This window comes from Oryzias melastigma, linkage group LG12 (assembly GCF_002922805.2).
Source record: "Oryzias melastigma strain HK-1 linkage group LG12, ASM292280v2, whole genome shotgun sequence".
Lineage (NCBI taxonomy): Eukaryota > Metazoa > Chordata > Actinopteri > Beloniformes > Adrianichthyidae > Oryzias > Oryzias melastigma.
The window spans coordinates 1,093,651-1,114,588 of NC_050523.1; the positions used below are offsets into that span (position 1 = coordinate 1,093,651).

General features: G+C 42.9%; 2 protein-coding genes across 3 annotated transcripts; one reads left to right on the top strand and one right to left on the bottom strand.

Moving 5' to 3' along the window:
- Positions 1–104: 104 nt before the first annotated feature.
- On the bottom strand, positions 105–15,623 carry ptpn11a (protein tyrosine phosphatase non-receptor type 11a). 2 transcript variants are annotated; one of them, XM_024298973.2, is made up of 16 exons: positions 15,310–15,623; positions 12,268–12,390; positions 9,686–9,880; positions 9,428–9,620; positions 8,950–9,069; positions 8,282–8,395; positions 7,769–7,865; positions 7,613–7,692; positions 7,363–7,521; positions 7,149–7,280; positions 6,912–7,066; positions 6,773–6,840; positions 5,743–5,894; positions 5,556–5,674; positions 5,380–5,483; positions 105–2,219 (listed from the first exon to the last, which is right to left on the bottom strand). In XM_024298973.2, exons 1-15 carry the CDS (start codon positions 15,321–15,323, stop codon positions 5,414–5,416), a joined length of 1,791 nt encoding a protein of 596 aa, XP_024154741.1. In that variant the 5' UTR covers positions 15,324–15,623; the 3' UTR covers positions 105–2,219; positions 5,380–5,413. The 2 variants fall into 2 exon arrangements, with proteins under 2 accessions (XP_024154741.1, XP_024154740.1); XM_024298972.2 differs by having other exon boundaries at positions 105–3,225.
- A 1,757-nt stretch (positions 15,624–17,380) lies between these two features.
- Positions 17,381–20,938, top strand: tmed2 (transmembrane p24 trafficking protein 2). The gene is made up of 4 exons (XM_024299853.2): positions 17,381–17,735; positions 20,122–20,314; positions 20,581–20,688; positions 20,763–20,938. The coding sequence occupies exons 1-4, from the start codon at positions 17,556–17,558 to the stop codon at positions 20,885–20,887; spliced, it is 606 nt and encodes a 201-aa protein (XP_024155621.1). The 5' UTR covers positions 17,381–17,555; the 3' UTR covers positions 20,888–20,938.

A 20,938-nucleotide genomic window follows, 5' to 3' on the forward strand; every position in this document is an offset into this window, starting at 1 on the left:
AGACTCCTGCTGACAGAATCGGCGGCGAGTCTGAACCGTGAACGCCTCATGTCGGCGTTTCCGGTTCTTTCCTGCAGACGCGGAGCAAACAGGAGGCGGCGCGGTGAGGCATGAGTCGTTTATTGTTACAGGACGTTAACACGTGAACTGCATTGAAAGTCATATAATACACCTCTGAAGCTGTGAGGGCGCCCCCCTGTGGCATGGGGGGGCGCCGCATATTAAATTGGCATGTAGATATGTTTTAGTACATTCTCCTGCGCCTGCTGCTCACGTATGTTACACGTTAAAAAATAGAGACTGGTTCGGGTTTGTTCACATTAAGGAGCGCCGCCGCTCCACACAGGCAGGCGAGTGCACCGAAGGCACATCGAAACCGCTTACATGGGTAATGGGGGGTGTCTGCACGCGCTCACAACCCCCCCTGGGCGTGGCACAGAACACGGCAGGAGTGGGGGGGCTGCACAGGAGCTGGGGGGTTGAAAGAACACTTGCAGTGAAGCAGCAGATGAGAGGAAGCAGCTCCTGAAAACAGAACCCGGATCAGAACCGCAACTCCTCCAGACGGCGAGACACGGGGGGAGGGGGGGGGGGGTCGAGGAGCAACTGGAGATTCAAAATAAAACGACTAAAACTAGAAGACATCCAGATTTAACACAAACCCCACAGTTTGACAAAGTCCGAAAGGGATCCACAAGTTCTGGATCCACTTAAGACTTAGATTTAGATCCACTGACTTCTGGATCCACCAAATTCATGATCCATTTAGATCTAGGATCAATGAATTCTGAATCCATGAGTTCTGAATCCACCAAGTTCTGGATCCATTGAGTTCTGGATCTACTTAGAATGAGGTCCACTAAAATCTGGATCCACCAAATTCATGATCCATTAAGATCTGGATTCAATAAATTCTAAATCCATGAGTTCTGGATCCACTTAGATGCAGATCTACTCAATTCTGGATCCACTGAGTTCTAGATCTACTGGACACTGGATCTACTTAGAATTAGGTCCACTGAATTCTGGATCTACCAAATTCATAATCCATTTAGATCTGGATACAAAGAATTCTGAATCCATTTAGTTTCAAATCCACAGAATACTGGATCCAATGAGCTTTGGATCCACTTAGATCAAGATCCACTGAATTCTGGATCTACTGAGTATTGGATCCACTGAATTATTGATCCACTGAAATCGTATCCACCAAATTCATGATCTGTTGACATGTGGATTCCATAAACTCTGAATCCATGAGTTCCGGATCCACTGAGATCCAGATCCACTGAATTCTGGATCCAAGCCACTAAATTGTGGATCTACTGAGTTCTGGATCCAGTTTTGTTCCAGAGTGAAATAATAGAAACAGAATCATAATTTTTGACTAAAACAATTAGAAACCCTCGTGTTTTCCGCGTCCTCGCCGGTCTGTCTTCACGTTCACCTCGTTTCGTTTATTGCAGAGTCTGTATTTTCAGTGAAGTTAGCGACGGTTTCCTGCTGGAGCTAACCTGAGGCTTTAGTGTCATTTCTTCTTCTTCAGGATTCAGAAAAGATCAAACTGATGCTTTTGAACAACAGCAGCAGAAGGACCAGAGTTTGTGTTAAACCACCTGATCAAGGTGATCTCCAGCAGCAGCGCTCGGAGGGGGCGGAGCTAGCAGGGGGTTCCTTCTTTAAAGGGAGAGAACGATGAAAGACTGAGCACTTAAAAACACAACAGACCCCCCCGCAGTAATGCTAAGTGAAGTGGGGGTGCACCCCGTTTTAAGGCGATTCTGAAACGACGGCGCAGCTTTAAGGACTCTGGCTCTGAGATCGGGTCGGGTCGCGCTTCAGGAGCAGAACCTGGAGCTCCTCTCCAGACTGAAGGCGGAGCTCAGAGATTAGGAGTTAGTTTGGCACGGGGCCGTCTCCAAACTCAGTTAGTGCAGGAAAAAGAAGCGGGGGGGGCATTAGTGAGGTTAGTTGGCGGCCGGCGGCCCCTGCCGGCTGTGATTCCCAAACTCCAAACCCGGGCTGCGGTTTCAGGTTTGGGTTCTTCAAAGGCTTCTCAGATGATCACAGTGGTTTCCAATTCAACTGGGGGGAATGTTTGAGGAATGAGCGAGAGCAGGATGACGACCCCCCCGAGTCCGGCCTCCCCCGTGGTTCGGTTCCCCCCGTCGGTCCACGTCGTCACGGTCAAGGTGTGGTTGGCCAAAAGTATCAAGATCCTGGAGGGGAAACCAGGAATGGTTAGAGAGGATCCTGACGGCAGGAAAGCCGAGCTCCGGGTGGACTCCTGCTCCGCCTTTTCTCATGCTCCGCCCACTCTCTTGGTCTGCCTTCCCTCATGCTCCTCCTACCGTCATGCTCTTCCTCCTCTCATGCTCCACCTTCTCTTTTCGTATGCTCCGCCTCCTCTAATGCTCCGCCTCCTCTCATGCTCCACCTTCTCTTATACTCCGCCTGTTTGTATGCTCCGCCTCCTCTCATGCTCCACCTTCTCCTTTCGTATGCTCCGCCTCCTCTCATGCTCCACCTTCTCTTTTCGTATGCTCCGCCTCCTCTAATGCTCCACCTTCTCTTTTCGTATGCTCCGCCTCCTCTAATGCTCCGCCTCCTCTCATGCTCCACCTTCTCTTATACTCCGCCTGTTTGTATGCTCCGCCTCCTCTCATGCTCCACCTCCTCTGATGCTCCACCTTCTCTTTGTATGCTCCGCCTCCTCTCATGCTCCACCTTCTCTTTTCGTATGCTCCGCCTCCTCTCATGCTCCACCTTTTCCTTTCGTATGCTCCGCCTCCTCTCATGGTCCACTTGCTCTTTTCGTATGCTCCGCCTCCTCTCATGCTCCGCCTTCTCTACACAAAACCCTTCCCAGAAGGATTTCTGTCTTTTCTTACACAGTAACGACTAGAATGAAACCAACCTCCTACACGAACATTTATCCTTTTTTACCAGAACTATTTGAAACACTGAAGGATTTTGAAGAGTTCTACCTTGAATGATGACAGATGTCCTACAGATGATTCTGTTTCCTACTGTTTTGCTGTTAATGAACGGTTGCCAGGCAACAGCAGCTTTCATCTGTCCTCCTCAGGAAAATAAAACGTTTTCATTCTATGTATAGAAATGTTCTTGCTGGACACATTCTGATGCTCCTGAACCTTTACGAAGCTTCAACAGATCCAGGTGGAAAATTTGGCTGCAGTTTCAACAAAAATGTGTTTTTTAAATCTGTGAAGCAGAAATTAATTCAGGTAAATTTTTAAAAAACTGATGAATCAGGATCTAATCAGGAAGTTGACCTAAATTTATAGCAGATTTATAACATGTTTTTCCTCTAAATAACATTTCAGAATAATCCTATTCAATATAAAGAAAAGAATCACAGGGAAGAAAATATAAACAGATTTTCTTTTAGAGACATTTTCAAACCGACGTATAGTTCTTATGTTTATGGTTTTGGACAGAGCTGTGATTTTTCTTTTAACCCAAATCTTTTCATGTTTAAAATTAACAGGGTTTAAGAAAAGTTACATTTATCCAGGTGTTTATATATAAATTACATTTTTAATCGTTTAAAAAACGATTATGTTTTTCTGTCACTTACTTTGAGTCAGAAAAGGCTGAGCAGGAGAAACGGAGCAGCTGGCTTCACTTGATTCCTGTTTCCAAGTTTCTTCTTTTTTGTTAAAGTCGTTATCATTTGTACAAAAGTAGCAAATTTAAATGGTTCAGGAATTCAAGTTTCGTTTCTTAACTGAATAAAATCCTTTTTTTATCTAAACCACAACAAACATTTATCTACAGAAATACTCCAGGATTTATCCTGAACGCGTCTGGAGCAGGTGGAGCATCAGGCTCCTCCCCGTCCTCCTCCTGACCTCACAGGTCCAGCAGGAGCGTACCTGGATCTGAAGGAGCGTACCTGGATCTGAAGGAGCGTACCTGGATCTGAAGGAGCGTACCTGGATCTGAAGGAGCGTACCTGGATCTGAAGGAGCGTACCTGGATCTGAAGGAGCGTACCTGGATCTGAAGGAGCGTACCTGGATCTGAAGGAGCGTACCTGGATCTGAAGGAGCGTACCTGGATCTGAAGGAGCGTACCTGGATCTGAAGGAGCGTACCTGGATCTGAAGGAGCGTACCTGGATCTGAAGGAGCGTACCTGGATCTGAAGGAGCGTACCTGGATCTGAAGGAGCGTACCTGGATCTGAAGGAGCGTACCTGGATCTGAAGGAGCGTACCTGGATCTGAAGGAGCGTACCTGGATCTGAAGGAGCGTACCTGGATCTGAAGGAGCGTACCTGGATCTGAAGGAGCGTACCTGGATCTGAAGGAGCGTACCTGGATCTGAAGGAGCGTACCTGGATCTGAAGGAGCGTACCTGGATCTGAAGGAGCGTACCTGGATCTGAAGGAGCGTACCTGGATCTGAAGGAGCGTACCTGGATCTGAAGGAGCGTACCTGGATCTGAAGGAGCGTACCTGGATCTGAAGGAGCGTACCTGGATCTGAAGGAGCGTACCTGGATCTGAAGGAGCGTACCTGGATCTGAAGGAGCGTACCTGGATCTGAAGGAGCGTACCTGGATCTGAAGGAGCGTACCTGGATCTGAAGGAGCGTACCTGGATCTGAAGGAGCGTACCTGGATCTGAAGGAGCGTACCTGGATCTGAAGGAGCGTACCTGGATCTGAAGGAGCGTACCTGGATCTGAAGGAGCGTACCTGGATCTGAAGGAGCGTACCTGGATCTGAAGGAGCGTACCTGGATCTGAAGGAGCGTACCTGGATCTGAAGGAGCGTACCTGGATCTGAAGGAGCGTACCTGGATCTGAAGGAGCGTACCTGGATCTGAAGGAGCGTACCTGGATCTGAAGGAGCGTACCTGGATCTGAAGGAGCGTACCTGGATCTGAAGGAGCGTACCTGGATCTGAAGGAGCGTACCTGGATCTGAAGGAGCGTACCTGGATCTGAAGGAGCGTACCTGGATCTGAAGGAGCGTACCTGGATCTGAAGGAGCGTACCTGGATCTGAAGGAGCGTACCTGGATCTGAAGGAGCGTACCTGGATCTGAAGGAGCGTACCTGGATCTGAAGGAGCGTACCTGGATCTGAAGGAGCGTACCTGGATCTGAAGGAGCGTACCTGGATCTGAAGGAGCGTACCTGGATCTGAAGGAGCGTACCTGGATCTGAAGGAGCGTACCTGGATCTGAAGGAGCGTACCTGGATCTGAAGGAGCGTACCTGGATCTGAAGGAGCGTACCTGGATCTGAAGGAGCGTACCTGGATCTGAAGGAGCGTACCTGGATCTGAAGGAGCGTACCTGGATCTGAAGGAGCGTACCTGGATCTAAAGGAGCGTACCTGGATCTAAAGGAGCGTACCTGGATCTGAAGGAGCTCCGGTCCGCGGCGGGTCTCATCTGAAGCTCTTCTGCTGCTGCATCAGCCCCACGTTCTCGTAGACTCTGGAGCTGTCGTCCCTCATCCTGACAAACCAAACACACGTGAGCCGGCCGGAAGACGCCGAGGAGGCGGGACTTAGTGCAGGTGCCACTCACTCTGTGCAGGTGGGGGTGGGGAGGGGGGTGCAGGGTGTCAGGGGGCCCTGCTCGCCGGCGGTCAGGTCAGACAGCGAGTACTTGATGTTGGTGTACTCCCGCCCTTTAATCTTGCTCTTCTGCAGAGAGGAGGAGGAGGGTTGGAGTCTGGAAGGAGGAGGTGCAGAAGCCGACGCCCACTGCTCACCTGCTCCTCCTCGATGCGCCGCTGCAGAGTTTCTATGTAGTGCTTCACAGCCATGTAGATGAAGCGGTACTGCGCCTCCGTCTGCACCATCCCCGAGCGCTTGGAGCGAACCATCTGGATGGTCTTCGGCACGTCCATGTCGCAGTCCACGCCTGCAGGTGACCGCAAAGAACGCCACGATTAGCACAGCAGCAGAACGGGCGCGCTTTCTGCAGACGCCAAATCGATTCATTACAAATGCAAATACGAGAGAATTAACATTAAAAACTACAACATTTGTTCTGAGCTAAAAATAAACATCACAAAAACAAGATGAAAATAAGTTCCTTCATGTGAGAATATTTACTTTCTGATTGATTTCAGTCGCTCCATCAGTTTTTAAAAACTGTTTATACTTTTTGTCCCACAGAACGAAAGAAAAAAAACTATTTCAGAGGAATTTTCCTTCAAATATTTAAGTCTAAATTAAAGTAAAAAAAATATTAAACTACATTTACAGTAAAGTTAAAGGAAGTTAAAGGAAACTAAGAGTAAAGTTAAGTAAAGTTATGTTGAAGTAGAAGTAAAGTTAAGTAAAGTAAAAGTAAAGTTAAGTGAAGTTATGTTTAAGTAAAAGTAAAGTTATGTTAAGTAAAGTTATTTTAAAGTAAAAGTAAAGTTATTTTAAAGTAAAAGTAAAGTTATTTTAATAAATTTAAGTAAGAGTAAAGTTATATTAAATTAAAAGCAAAAGTTAAGTAAACTTATGTAAAGTTAAAGTAAGGTAAAGTTAAGATACGTTCAGTAAATGTAATATAATGTAAAGTGAAGTAAAAGTGTAGTAAAGTAAAAGTAAAGTAGAATTTTAAGTGAGGTTAAAGTTAAGTTAAATTTAATAAACATAAACTTAAAGTTAAGTTACAGCGAGGTCAAATAGAGTACAGTAAAAGTATTACAGTCAGTGAAGTCTTGTTAGTATTCGCAGTAAAACGCAGACGTTGGTTTCAGTCGGAGGAAATCTTGCAGAAAGTTCTGTCGGTTTCTCTCTCACCTTTTTCTCGGATCACGTCTATCAAGATGTCGATGACGATGAAGGTTCCGGTCCGACCGATCCCCGCACTGAGGACAGAACCAGAACCACTGAGCGGCTGTTCATCAGCTTCCTCCCCCACACGTTCCGCCGCCGTTACCTGCAGTGAACCACGATCGGACCGGCCTCCACGATGCTCTCCTGCTTCAGGTTGACCTCCTCTAAGAAGTCCAGGACTCCACCCGGGTCGGCGGGGACGCCGTGGTCCGGCCAGGCTCGGAAGTGGTACTGCCACACCGTGCGTTCTGTGTTTCCCTGAAAACAGCGTGGACCCGGATGAAGGTTTCTGAGGAGACAGTGGCTCTGCCCACCGCGTCTGCCGCGCCGCGCCGCTCACCTGCCCCACTTTGGACAGCTTCAGCTCCCGGAGGATGTAGTCGTGCGCAGACGTCTCCCTCACATTACGGACCCGCATGGCGCCGTACTCTTTCAGCGCCGACACGTCGGGCCAGTACTTCACACACTTGCTCTGTCAGGACAGTTATTCACGGGTGAAGAAAAGGAGCAAACCACCACAGAAGAAGAAGACGAAGGTCTGCTGGCCTCCTGACCTTTCCTCTTTCCACCTCTTTGGTCGTCATGACGATGACCCGCGAGTTCTCCTGAAACACCATCCTCCAGAAGTCACTGATGGTGTTCTGCAGGCAGCCCTGAGTAGCGATGTAGCTCTTCTTCAGCTTGTTACTGTTGCACTTCAAGTCCAGCTCCGGCTGCAGACATCCAGAACCAGAACCGCTCAGGTGGCTGCGCAGACAGCTGCGCAGACGGCTGCGCAGTTCCAGATTAGAGAGGAAGACTCACCATGATGATGTTGGCGTTGATGTAGTCGGAGCCGGGCTCGTTGGGGTCTCCGTCGTTCAGCACCACCCGCGTGTGGTCGACTGCAAACACAAAGAGGAGATGAGAAAGGGGCGGAGCCGAGCGGCATGGAGTGGAAGCGGCGCCGCAGGTCCTCACAGGGCAGGATGTTCTTGTATCGGTTCTTGTTTTTGTTCTCCGGTCTCTGTCCCTCCTTACGGCTGTACAGCAGTTTACACTCCTGCTGCTGCAACGTCTGCACGAGAACAGAAACGGCTTTATCACCTGCGGTCCACCTGCATGCTGCAAACGCTCTCTACAGGAAACGGCTCCAAACGTCCGCTACGCTTTCAAAATAAGAGTTTTCTGAAATCATGACGATATCTGCGCATTGAACCAAGAATTATAGTGAATGTGGAGCGCTTAAGTGATTTCAGAATAGAAAGCACACCTGATGTGATTTCAGAGTAAAAGCACACTAGATGTAATTTCAGAATAAAAGCTCACTAAATTTAATTTCAGAATGAAAGCACACGAGATGTGACTTCAGAGTAAAAAACACTAGAAATGATTTTACAGTAAAAGCACACAAGATGTAATTTTCAGAATAAAAGCACATTAGATGTGAATTCAGAGTAAAAGCAGGAGACTCGTCTTTTTCAGAACACTCACCTCAAACTCCTCCCAGAAGCCCTGCTTCACCTTGTCTGTGGCCTCCGCCAGTTTACTGAGCTCACGCACGCGACTTTCTATCTCCGCCGCGTTGATGCGCGTCGTGTTGAGCGGCTGCAGAAGACAAAAACATTTACTAGAAAGGTCAAGAACTACAACCCCAGATTGAAACATGAAGAAACAGAGAATCTAGAGTAGAATAAAACAAAGAGACTTGTATAAAAATAGACTTTAGAGTTTCTTTTCTGTTCTGATGTTCACAGACATTTACATATAATTATATCAAAGACAGTTGGTTGTTTCAGGTTAGTTTTTTCAAAGTGATGTGAATGAAAGGCAGGACTCTACTGATGGAGAGCAGAGAAACAAAAGGTCTGGATACAGACTACTTCTGTCCATTTAAATGCAAATAAATTTATGCTTTTTCATTTTCGGTTTTCTGTCCATTTATTACGTCTGTAAGGTATTGAGACATTGATTGATGTTGTATTTAAAGAAACTGAGGCAGGAAGAGGTCAAACGTACCTGAAGTCTGCATGTAAACAGACATTTACCTAAACTTCTGTCACATTTAGCCAATCAAATATTAACTTCTCTTTATACTGAGAATCCAGCTGTTCAGTCTCACGTTTCCATGGAAACCGTCGGGTGGAGTGAGACTTCCAGACCTGTTTGAGCTGCAGCACGGTGCCCAGCGTCTCCACCATGGGGTTCTTCTTGTAGTGCTCCACCAGGTCTGTGAGGGAGTCGAACTTCTCGCCGCCGCCCACGTCGTACTTCAGGTCGTGCTGCAGGACGACAGTACGGGGACACTGGATACAAACTCCATACAAAGCAGGCTCGTTACAGTTCTGCTTCCAGAAGGCAGCGTGGATGGAGAACGGTCTCCATGGCAACCATGTGAGACTGCTTATGATTTCATTAAATATTCACTAATGATTGTCTCTATTTCACTCCTGTTAAAACTAACATGATAATTCAGAAAGAAATGTTTACAGACTAATCTCAGGATCAGATCATTGCTGCTCTGGGATTATTCTGTCTGATTAAATAAAAACAACTTGTAGAATCAGAAGATGACGGGACACTCGGCCTGAACGTAGAAGGGCTCGGTGACCTGGTTGTGGCCCAGGTGAGTCCGCTCACCTGACAGCGGATCATGACGTGGGTGACTTTGGGTTTGCCGTCGCTGCTGTCCGTCTTGTCGTCTCCGGTGCGGACGGACAGGACGAAGTCGCCCGGATGGCTCTGGCTCTCCCTCACCAGGAAGCTGCCGTTCTTGCCCTTCTCCGTCAGCAGCTTCTCCGCCTCCCTCCCCGACAGGTGACCGTGGAACCACCTGCAGAGGGGCCCGCTGGTCAGGAGGAAGCTGGATTCCCGAACCCGTGAGTCGGAGGCGCTCACCTCTCCGACGTGGGGTCGGCACAGTTGAGCGGGTACTTGAGCTCGATGACGTCGCCGTTCTTCTCCTTCAGCTGCCCGTGATGCTCCATGTAATACTGCACCAGCTCCGCCAGCGTGGCGAACTTCTCCCCGCCGTACAGGTCGTAGAAGTCGCCCGTGTTCTGGATCTTGATGTGGGTGACGGCGCCATTTCGCCTGGAAAACACAAAACTTTAGTGGAGTCTCTTGGTTTTATTGTTAGATTTGTGGGTTTTTAGGTCAGTCCGAGACAGATTCTGACTTAAAAAAACATTTTAAAGTTTATTTAAGTGTAATAAAGAAAGTCATTAAAACAAAATGGATCACTTTTGCTGCAATTTCAACATTTTTTTACATTTTTTGTTTCACTGGAACATTTCAAACTTCCAACAGGGGAAAATTACCGAAAATGTTTTATATACAAGACTTTTCAAAATAAAACAAGCTATAAAACAATATGAGTCAGACAGAACAAAATGATTTTGTTATTGTTATATTTCAATAAAGCAAACTTTCATCTCAGTAGAAAATAATAAAGTCAATTTTTTCATAAATTGAACAGATTCTTCATTAAGATTTAGAGTTTTTGCCGTATTTTAGCTCCAAAAATGGCCACATCTGTATAAATGTACATATTAAATATAGAAATGAAACTTCAAATGAATAGAGTCGTGTGCATTATATAGTTCACCGGCGCCACCCGCTCTGCTGCTCACGTTTGAACATGTCCAGTCAGAGCAGCAGGTGACAAATTCATGAAAATAAATACTTTCCTCAAAATGGCGGCTTTTCTGTTGGTTGGTCTCCATAGCAACCATTTTAACTTTTGGTCGTCTGGGGGTGACAAACGACTCAATGTCATTTTTAGACGAATCAGCTAAAGTAAGCTTTTGGGTTTCCTTAGCGACGGAGTTCCTTTTGATAACCACGCCCACATTGCTAATATGTTCATATTGTATGTTAAGTCTTTTCATTCAGTTGAAGTCGTATTTTGAATTTTCACATTATTTTGGTAAAAAAAATAACTTCTTGAACGTTTTTGAACGTTTGCTTCTCGATCAAATCATGAACTCACGTCCAGGAATATAAACTTATATAAGCATTGTACAGAAATATGAGACAAAAGACCAGAATCTCCTGCGTCCGAACAGTTTCTTTCTTAGCAGACAGACGACAGCTGAGTCACGGTGAGTGACGGCAGGAAGTGCAAAAGCAGAAGCTGAGCGGATCCTGAGGTTTGGCGGCAGCGTGACGCTGTTACAGCCGAGGACACGGACAGGTGCTCCTCTGGTAAGAGGATCCACCTTCCCGCCGTGGACGGGAGTCCGGCTGAGCTTGAGCAGCTCCGATGTTTGCTGTCCTTTCAGCTGCAGCTCCTGAACATCTGCTGTTGGTTTAGGTCTGTTTACCTGCACACCTGCCGGCCGCTCCTGGAAACAAACCGCTGCCACAGAAGAGCGCCGGATCCAGGTTTACACCGAGGACAGTTTGATCTAAAAGTCTTGAATGTGACTAAATCATTTAAAAAAAATGACCTTTTCTGTGAAAAGAGCATGAATGCGGTTGCTCTTTAATGCTTTTTTTAAATAATTTTGTTAAATAACAAGTTAAACTTGACAAAATATTGTATATAAATAAAAGTTAAATAAAATTCTATAGATATTAAACCTGTCAAAATAAAATTTTAATTAATTAACTTGAAGTCTTTCAAAAGTAAAGCAGAAGTGAAACACTTATAAAAGTTCCAGAGATTTTTTTTCAGCGGAGCATTTGCTAAAATTGTTGTTTTTTCATATTTGTTTTTAAAAGCAAAATATTTTACAAAGATGCTTTTAATCTGAAACAACCTCAGATTTCTCACAGCTGAAATCTGTCGCTGGAAGCAGAGAAAAACCAGACTGTACATTTAAACAACTCATTGAAAATTTTAAAAGAGCTTTAAACTCAAAAAGACTCTTTGAAAACTGACAAACTGTTAGCAGATATCAATAAATATGTATTATGGTTTGTATTTTCTCCATCTTTGTGTCAGACGACAATTTACAGTTTAATTTCAGACTTATTTTTGAAGTTGATCATAATTCTTCATGTGGGCGGAGCTTTGAGCTCATTGGCTATCAGGTCATGATTGGCAGCAGGTGACAGTGGTTATGGCGATGTCATCAAAGGAACGTTTTACCATCAACAGTTTTGGGTTTTTCTTAAGTTTTCAGAATTAATTCCAATTTAAAATATTTTTTTGGAACTTGTACTTTAGAGTATAAAGCTGTTTTCACATTCTTCTGTTTTACATCGTACAGTTCTTCCTTCCCTCTCAGCCGGTCCTGATGTGACCCGGTGGGAAGCACTGCGGGCTCCGACCGGGTTTGGTTCTGTTTCCTGTTTTCATTAAATGTTAACATTTCAAACTCGAGCATCAGCTGTGAGATTCACCACACAAACGTCATGACCACAGATACTCAAAGACTTTTATTCATATTGAGGTCTTCAGGTCTCAAACTGCAGATCCTGAGCTTCTCTCAGAGGAACAGGACCGTCAGGTGTCTGGAGGTCGGGTCACCTACCGCACCGACAGCGTGAAGTCTCCCGGGTTACTCTTACTGGGCCGGGCTAAGAAGCTGCCGTCCACTCCTCGGGTCAGCAGGAGGTTTTCGGCCTCCACGCCTGTGATGTTGGGGTGAAACCACCTGAGGAAGAAGAAGAAACGTTCAGTCATTCATGGAGAAGAAACAGAAAAGAGCTGGACCACGAAGACTTTCCTGAAATGATTCAGCTCCAGTAGATTTCAGCTAAATATTAAGGAAGTCGTTTCATATTTTTATGATGATACAGAAGCTGCTACAACAAACACAAAGCAACAGAAAAAGGATCCGCTCTGTTAGGACAAACAGATCCGGTTCTATCAGAGAAGATCCACATTAGACCGGATTCCTCAGAGCAGATCCTGTTCTTCACAGGGTCTGACGACAAACAGCTGGAAGTTTCTTCAACAAGAGACGCAGAGATGCAGACGTTACCGAGCAGAATTTACCCGATCCCAGAACAGAACCAACCATCGACAGTATCAGAGAACTGGACTGAGTGAGTGTGACTTCATCCATAGAAAACGGTTTATTCAGGCTCCAGTCAAATGAGGTCAATTCAGTCGTCATTATTTTGTGATATATGTTTCTATGGCAACCACTCTTTCCAATCAGGAGTGAGCTTGTTGGAAGGCCACACCCCTTCCTACTTTAATGCAGATACACAAAATCTGTCAAATGTTTTGAATGTGGGGGCCAACAGGCTCCGCCTCCTATTACTGATCCATCCGATTGGTCTGTTTATAACTAAAACTATATAAAAATAGAATTATCAAGTAGATGTTAAAAATGTATCAGAGCAAGAATGTTTATTCTGACCAATAGAACGACTGAATGACAGCTGATTATTTCTCTTTTAAAGTTTATGGGATTTTGGCTTCTTGGAGCCACTTCCTGTTTGGAACCCCAGGAGGGAGGAGTCACTCTGTCCAGTTCTTATACACAGTCAATGGAGCCAGCAGAACCAGAAGAACCCAACAGCAGAAGAACTGCTGACTGATGAGGAAAACCTGCTTTCACACTGTAAGACGTTCAGAAGTTTATTTTGAAAAACCTCAGGTTTGTTTAAAAAGCAGGACTGCAGGACCCGAGGAAATCTAGCGATGTTAGTGATCAACATGCAGTGCTGGGCGATGTGATGATACTTATCATGTAGAAAAGTGTCTATTGTGACATTTTTCTCCTATTGCTTTTATTTGTTGATTTTTATTGCTAAACTTTTGTGTAAAGTGTTTTTTTCTACAAAAAACTTCAAACTGTAAAACATGTTTTTCATTTGTGACGCTTCAGTTACATGTCACCTATATAAATAAAGTTAGAAAAAAGTAAACAATGACTCTTATGTCAAACATTTTTATAGGATAACTGAAAATATAATTTGTTATGGTATGTATTGTTATTGTGATATACAATTTTTCCCATGTTGCCAAGCAGTAATGACATGAACAAAGAGCAAAATAATGAAGACATCGTTTCCATTTCACTGAAACATAACTTTAATTTGAACGTAAATGGAGGCGGGACTCAACATAAAAGAGCTCCATCTGATTGGTCAAATGTGTGAAGGCTCAATTTGATTCGTTAAACCCTTCAAGATTATTTTAGGGTGTGTATGTTTATCACAGTCTACGCCAAATTTAATTTACAAAATAAACATTTCTCTGATGATTAAAAAACTCTCAGAACGACATGTGAAATAGAGGAAAGAAAAGCAAAAATATGAAACCAAATACTCCAAACTGATCGATCAATAATAGCAAACAATCTGCCTTTCACAATGAATGATCATGTTCAGCGTGTACATTCTGAACAGTCAAAGATCTGTTCATCATTGGATGAATCCCAGAAGGTGACGGAGGATTTAACAGGAAAAAGGTTAATTTTCTACATTCTCCTCAGAGTTTGATCGGCCGTCTGCGTCTCGTCCTTTCTGGCCTCCTCTCTGCACACGACCGTCTTTCTGCCTTCTCGACTAATGAAACTTTAAATAGATCATGAGCCTCAAACACTAAACCTCACGCTGGTGTTTCAGACAAACTTTCTTCCTGTTTCCTGATCAAAAACACTTTTTTGTGCCTCCGTGCTCCACTTGAGCTCATTATCTGGCACCGAATCGGGGAAATGTTTCTGCTGAAGCCGCGTTTGGAGCTGCAATGATTAACCGAAAGCGTGAAGCCGTGAGGCGGCTGGACGTGACACCCCCTCTGCGGCCAGACGCTTCCTTATTGTGGATGTTCTGTGGAATGTGTCTCACATGAAGCAGACGGAGGGTTTTCCTCTTTTGCTTCCATCTGAAACTCAGACAAAGATGCTCACCAGTCTCTCTGTTAGTGAGCTGTGGTTCAAATGAGCATTTTTTTGGTCACAAATTGTCTTCAAGGAGCTTTAAAAACCAGCAGGGAGGACACAAAAAACATATTTAGTTTTCTGCACTAAAATAAAAGAGGAGAAGTTGTTTCTTTAACCTGACAGTGATGTCCTGGAGGGATAAACACAGAGAAACAAGTCAACATTGATCACAAGTCCCAAAGTTCAAGTCTCTGCTGTCAACTTTCTCCAGTATCTCCTCATCAGAGCTGAGCAGCTGACTGGAAATCTATTTGGAAGTGAATTTAAATCTATGAAAAATGACCATTAAAGGCTTTGAATTAACGAGGAAATTATTATTATTCGGATATAAAAAAACTGTGGTCAAAAATACTGACATTAAATCAAATGTTGTGGATTCAAGAAACGCTTCATTGCTGCGTTTGAAGTAGATCCTGATTATTTTATAGTTCTCTTAAACTTTTGTAAACAAACTGCAGATAAATAAATGCAGAAATGTTGTTTACTCCTCCACTTCAAAGGCTCCAAACGCCGGTGTGGAGCTTCATAAACGCCCAGAAAAAGCGCTCCGTCTGCCTCCGGGCAGCTCCAGAACCGTCGGCCCACTCGGGCTCGTGTACCCCGCGGACCAATGAAGCTGGGTTGGCTCGAACTTCGCTGGTTCGGCTAACATTGTTTTCCAAACAAGCCTCTTACCTCCGAGATGTCATTTTTTTCCCTCCTCACTTCCTCGCTGGCAGTTAGCGCTAGCTTCGGCTAGCTAGCTAGGGTTTCCGATCGTTCCCGCTTCGATTAATCAATAAAGTGCTTCATCGGTTTAAACCCGATCAAAACGGGCGCTAAAAACTACTCAGGCATCCGCAGAAATGTGAGTGACCGTCCGCTTCGGGGAGAAAAGTCCGTAGGCCTCGGCCCGGAGACTTCACAGCAACTATTGGACGTCACCAAACATGCGACAAAACAGGGGATGTACGGATTTCAACACCCAGACGCCCCGTTTGTCGATGCGGTTCACACTGAGTAAAACAACCTCTTTGATGGCAGGAGCTCCACTCCTTCGGCATTAAGCAGGTCTTAAATCCAACTAACCCGTAACTCTTACTACGAGCTACTCGCTGAGTCTAAATCCCAAAGTTTTTCGTTTTTTCTTGTGAATTTATTTCAAATAATATTAAAATAGTATTCGACATATTATTTATACTTTTGAAAGTAAAATTGTCACAACTTTATAATAAAAATTATATTCAATTTTGGGGGGTTAAAACATATACTGTAATTCTATTATTTAAATCAGACATAATTGATATCCTGGCAAAAACAAAATTGCAATTTTCTGGAAAAAAAGATTACTTTTGTTTATGGATTAATCTGGCCGAAATTATGCCCAAAATATTTAAATTTTCTTGCTTCTTTAAATTCAGTAAATTTATTTTTTTCAGTAAAGAAAACAAAATCTGATGGTCTAAAAAGAATAATGTCACAAACTCCACATATTTAAATAATACTTAAATTTTACTGAGAATTAGACGAACTATACAGGGATTTATCAAAAGTATTTTGATTATTCTTGATAATATATATATATATACTTTTGTAACAGAGGGAAAATAATTTTTACTTACTGTGTACTAGTTTATCCCAAATAATTCTCATAAAATAAATAATAAAATGAAATATACATTTTTAATACTTTATTTATATATTTTTTGTTTTATATATTATAAAAAATGTCCTTGCTGTAATATTTCCCTAAAAAGATGGAATTACATATTGAAACCTCAAAAAACAAACTTTCAGAGATTTCATTTAGGCTGTATGATGGCTTGTGTTCTGCTCCTCCTGCAGTCTGACCAACAAAATCAGTTTAATTCAACACAACAGTGAAAAACAAATATGTAGTCCCCCCCCCAAAAAAATAGTGCAAAATGAGAGTAAAATAAAACCAAACAAAAACACGTTTCTTTTATTCACGATAAAGAAATACCAAAGTGAGTATTAAACCAAACATAACATGTAACCTGAACTCAGACATTTACTGCATGAGGCTGTGCACATTGACATGTTAATAAAATTTCACACATTGAAATTTAAGACACAAAAAAATTAAAAAACAAAAATTTCGACTGTGAAGTTGTTTAAGGCGTTCCACTCAGGAGGTGAGATAAGTCAAAATGAACAAAAACAAACAGACTAAGAGAAAAATTCAACCCTGACAGGACATTTTCAATTTGACACATTTACACATTGTTTCACTGCATTTGTGTTGAAACAGCAGCTTTATTGCCATTTAAAAAATATTCTAAATACATGTGATAAACTCTGAAGACTTTTTCTGCTGGAGATCCGCTAAACTGGGTCAAAGCCTTAATTATAAATCACAGCCTAAATTATTCTTAATTATGGATTTATGAGAATCATAATTAATTTTAATTTTCTCCAGCACAATTTATTTTGGACTTTAGTTTAAGATTACATTATATAGAAATAAATAAACAAACAGAATGAGAGAACTACAAATCAAACAAATCTATATACTGATGTAAAATATGTACAATTAATAAAACATACAATTATAATCATTTTCATAGGTTCAAAGATATCTAACATAAGCAAGTTTTCCAGTATTATTGAAAAAAAATCAGATATGAGGTACTGAATCCATACATATATTTTCTTACGATATCCTGATTACAAAAAATGCTTAGAAAGTGAGGTGTGACTTCAGAAATCTTTTTTGAATCGACCTATTTTCTTAAGTTTGTCCCTCTCCGGCTGCCGTTCTGTAAACCCTTACGTGGCAGTCTCAGAGCGGTGTACAGCAGCCGAGGCTGGTGCAGCTGCTTTCCTGCAGAGCCTCTCTCCCTCCGCGTCCCTCCATCCCGCAGGATTCTCCTCAGAAACGAGGCTCGGACAGTCTGGACGCGTCTTTCTCTGCCCGAACAATGTTTACCACCTCGGAGCTGGTCGTCCTGCTGGCCGTCCTGACGGCCACCGCGTCCGGCTACTTCGTTAGCATAGACGCCCATGCCGAAGAGTGCTTCTATGAGCGGGTTAACTCCGGCACCAAGATGGGCCTCATGTTCGAGGTGGCCGAAGGAGGCTTTCTGGACATTGACGTCGAGGTGAAACACTTAACTGACAATATATACAAATGCAAATTGTATTTTTTCATTTTCTTAAGAATTGCTCAAAGGTTAAACGAGGCCCGTGCTAACGCTAGCAGCTAGCCTTTAGCCGTCTGTCCACGTAATGACAGCTCGGTGCTAGTTAGCGCTGGATTTGTGGCCTTTAGCTTAATACTGAAATATTTTCCTGTTACATTAATAATGATAATATTTTCCGGAATCATTTAAAGGTAGTTTTTACACAAAAGTTGGGTAAATTAGTCGTATTTGTAACTTTAGCTTAAAGATGCTAATTGCTACAAATCAAGTTTAACAACATTCGGTAATTTGTTGACTTTAACCGGTCTAAATGAATGTCTATAAATAATATTCAGACAATGATTACTCTGTTGACCTATAAATCTAATGTTCTAAACTTAATTCCTGCCATATGGTTTCTTAAATGTTCAATGTGTTTAAATATTAAACCAGTTTAACAACAGGAAATAATCCATATTTATCAGTAAAAATGAATGAAGTTAGGATTGAGATGAAGCAAAAACATATGTCTGCTCTGTGATGAGTCATCTCATACTTATCACTTCTATTTGGACACACACACATTTGCATGTGGTTAAACATAACTGCAAATTTAACATTAAAGCTCTATTTATTGATGTAAATATAAATTTATTTTTAGGGATGTGACCGTAAAGTATTGTTCAAACTGTTATCCTCTGTCATTCCTAAAACTGTTCAAGTGGTTGAATCTAAATAACCAGTAATGGGGTTTTTAGATGAATAACTTCTTGCTGATGATGTCATTTATTTGGAAAGAAGAATTCTAGTGTTTTGTTAAAGTTTAACCATCTGTTCTTAACAGGACCATATGGTCTTTAAGGTCCCATTCCCACAGAGCGTTCCCAGTGGTTTTTCAATCATGATTATAATGTTTTTAGCAACAATTTAAAAACCTTTTGTTTTCTAGGACATAGTTTCTGCAGAGCGGTAGAAGTTCAGTAGAATTTCACCTCTGAGTTGTTGGTGAGACTTTTTGTGTAGAGCAAACCCACCCCCTTTCCCTCCCCATTACTGAGAGATCTCTGTTTACACTCTCTCCTGCTAACTTACAGCCCCTCACACCCGCAACCTAACATTACTGGTGAAATAAAATATCAGAGCTTTAAAGTTCTGATCCAGATTCCAGCTCAGATGAGGAAAACAAAGACGATCATGGATCTATTTGTTTGTAAGAATGGGGCGGAGCCGGGAGTTTGTGTCCCACCCTGCGTATTTTCTGTCACAAATAGGATTTTTTTCAAATTGGATTTTTTTCGTCTGTTTCTGACTCTCAGTTTGAATAAAGAAATGTAATTTTATCTGACTATTTTTCACATATGTCCTCCATCATCTTTAAAATGTCCCAATAAAAACAGTGTTTTCATTAGAGTCGTTAAACATAAAGTCCACAGCCTCTCTGTCGAACAAAGACCGCTCTACTGGCTTCAGAAAAACAGTTTACAGATTTTGTTATGAAAAGGCAGAAAAATCTCAGCAAATTGTCTCTGTGTTGAGAGTAAACTGAATGGAGGAACTGAAGCGTGACTGAAAGTGTTTAAACATCAGATGGAAAAACTGACAAAAGCTCTTCAAACCTTTACAGGTGGTAACAGTGATTTCATCTCTTTGAAAGCTTCTTTATAAAACCTGTGAAAAAAAAAGTTTTGGAATTTCTTTTTTCTGTGATTGTTTTTGAAATTTATTGACCAAACTATCATTTTCCCATCACTCTGAAAATATGTTGCAGTTTCTCTAAATAACAGAAGAAATTTACTTTTAATTGCAATTTTCTACCATTTTAATAGATTTCTTTTTAGTTATTTATTTAAGCAGGTAAGCTATTAAGAACACAATCTTATTCACAATAATGACATGGGAGTGGAGAAATACAAAAGTAGATAAAAATCTATTCAACAATAAACTAGTTAAAAATAGTTCTAAATCAGGTGAATGCATTTTTAGTTAAAATGTGGAGGATTCTGTCAGTACAAATAATGACAATGTTTTTAAATCTGGGACTGATACAAAGGTGGTTAGTTTTAGTACTTTTTGAAGGTCATTCCAGTGTTTTGCTGCTCCGCGTTGGAAAGGTAATTCTCCATATTTTGATATTATTTTAGGAACATTATGCATTATAAGCTGGGCTGAGTGTGAGCTATAGGGATGGCTGTAGCAAATGACAATAATAGGATGGAGACAGTTCAAGTTCCTGTTTTCTATCCATCTGAGTCTATAAAATACTATTTTAAGGAAAAGGTGGTTCAGGGTTGGATATGAGAAGTTGTAATCTACTGTAAATTGTAATCGTATAAAAGCATGTTTTCATTCCTCATTCTGGTCGTAGATAACGGGGCCTGACGGGAAGCAGATCTACAAAGGGGACAGGGAGTCCAGCGGGAAGTACTCGGTGGCGGCCCACATGGACGGAACCTACAAGTTCTGCTTCAGCAACAAGATGTCCACCATGACGCCCAAGATCGTCATGTTCACCATCGACATCGGAGAGGCTCCTAAAGGCCAAAACATGGAGACTGAAGGTGTGCTGAGCGTCCCGTCTGCTCTGTGAATCGTGTGTGGCTCTTATCCTGCGTTCTGACGGTCTTTGCTCTCCTGTAGGTGTCAACAGCTGGGATGGTAGGGATCAGTTTGTGAAGCACTGTGGAGTTTTTTATTCTAACTGGTTCTGCAGTTGAAACTAACAAGCATCCAGTCGTTGAGACAGCGTGGCACATGCATCGTGCCGTGCATGGCTTTGAGAGCTGACTGCAGGCGGAACGCTGACGCTTTTTTCTGCTCGTTTCAGCTCATCAGAACAAGCTGGAGGAGATGATCAACGAGCTGGCTGTTGCCATGACAGCGGTCAAGCACGAGCAGGAGTACATGGAGGTCCGCGAGAGGATACACAGAGCGAGTACGTGCACAGAGAGACGCGCGTCCAGCGCCGGAGGTTCCTTTCTAATGAAGCCTTTTGTTTTCCCTCCGCAGTCAACGACAACACGAACAGCAGGGTGGTCCTGTGGTCCTTCTTTGAGGCGCTGGTCCTGGTCGCCATGACGCTCGGACAGATTTACTACCTGAAGAGATTTTTTGAAGTGCGACGAGTCGTGTAGAGCGACTTCCATCATCCCTCCCTGTGTTCCTGTTTTTTTTTTTTTTTTTTG

Coding starts and splice junctions, on each gene's coding strand:
- ptpn11a (XM_024298973.2), bottom strand. Junction 7,693..7,768: donor ATACAAGAACATCCTGCCCT/GTGAGGACCTGC, acceptor TTGTGTTTGCAG/TCGACCACACGCGGGTGGTG. Junction 6,841..6,911: donor CCGATCGTGGTTCACTGCAG/GTAACGGCGGCG, acceptor TTCTGTCCTCAG/TGCGGGGATCGGTCGGACCG.
- tmed2 (XM_024299853.2), top strand. CDS start 17,556: ATGTTTACCACCTCGGAGCTGGTCGTCCTGCTGGCCGTCCTGACGGCC. Junction 17,736..20,121: donor TTCTGGACATTGACGTCGAG/GTGAAACACTTA, acceptor TTCTGGTCGTAG/ATAACGGGGCCTGACGGGAA. Junction 20,315..20,580: donor CCAAAACATGGAGACTGAAG/GTGTGCTGAGCG, acceptor TGCTCGTTTCAG/CTCATCAGAACAAGCTGGAG.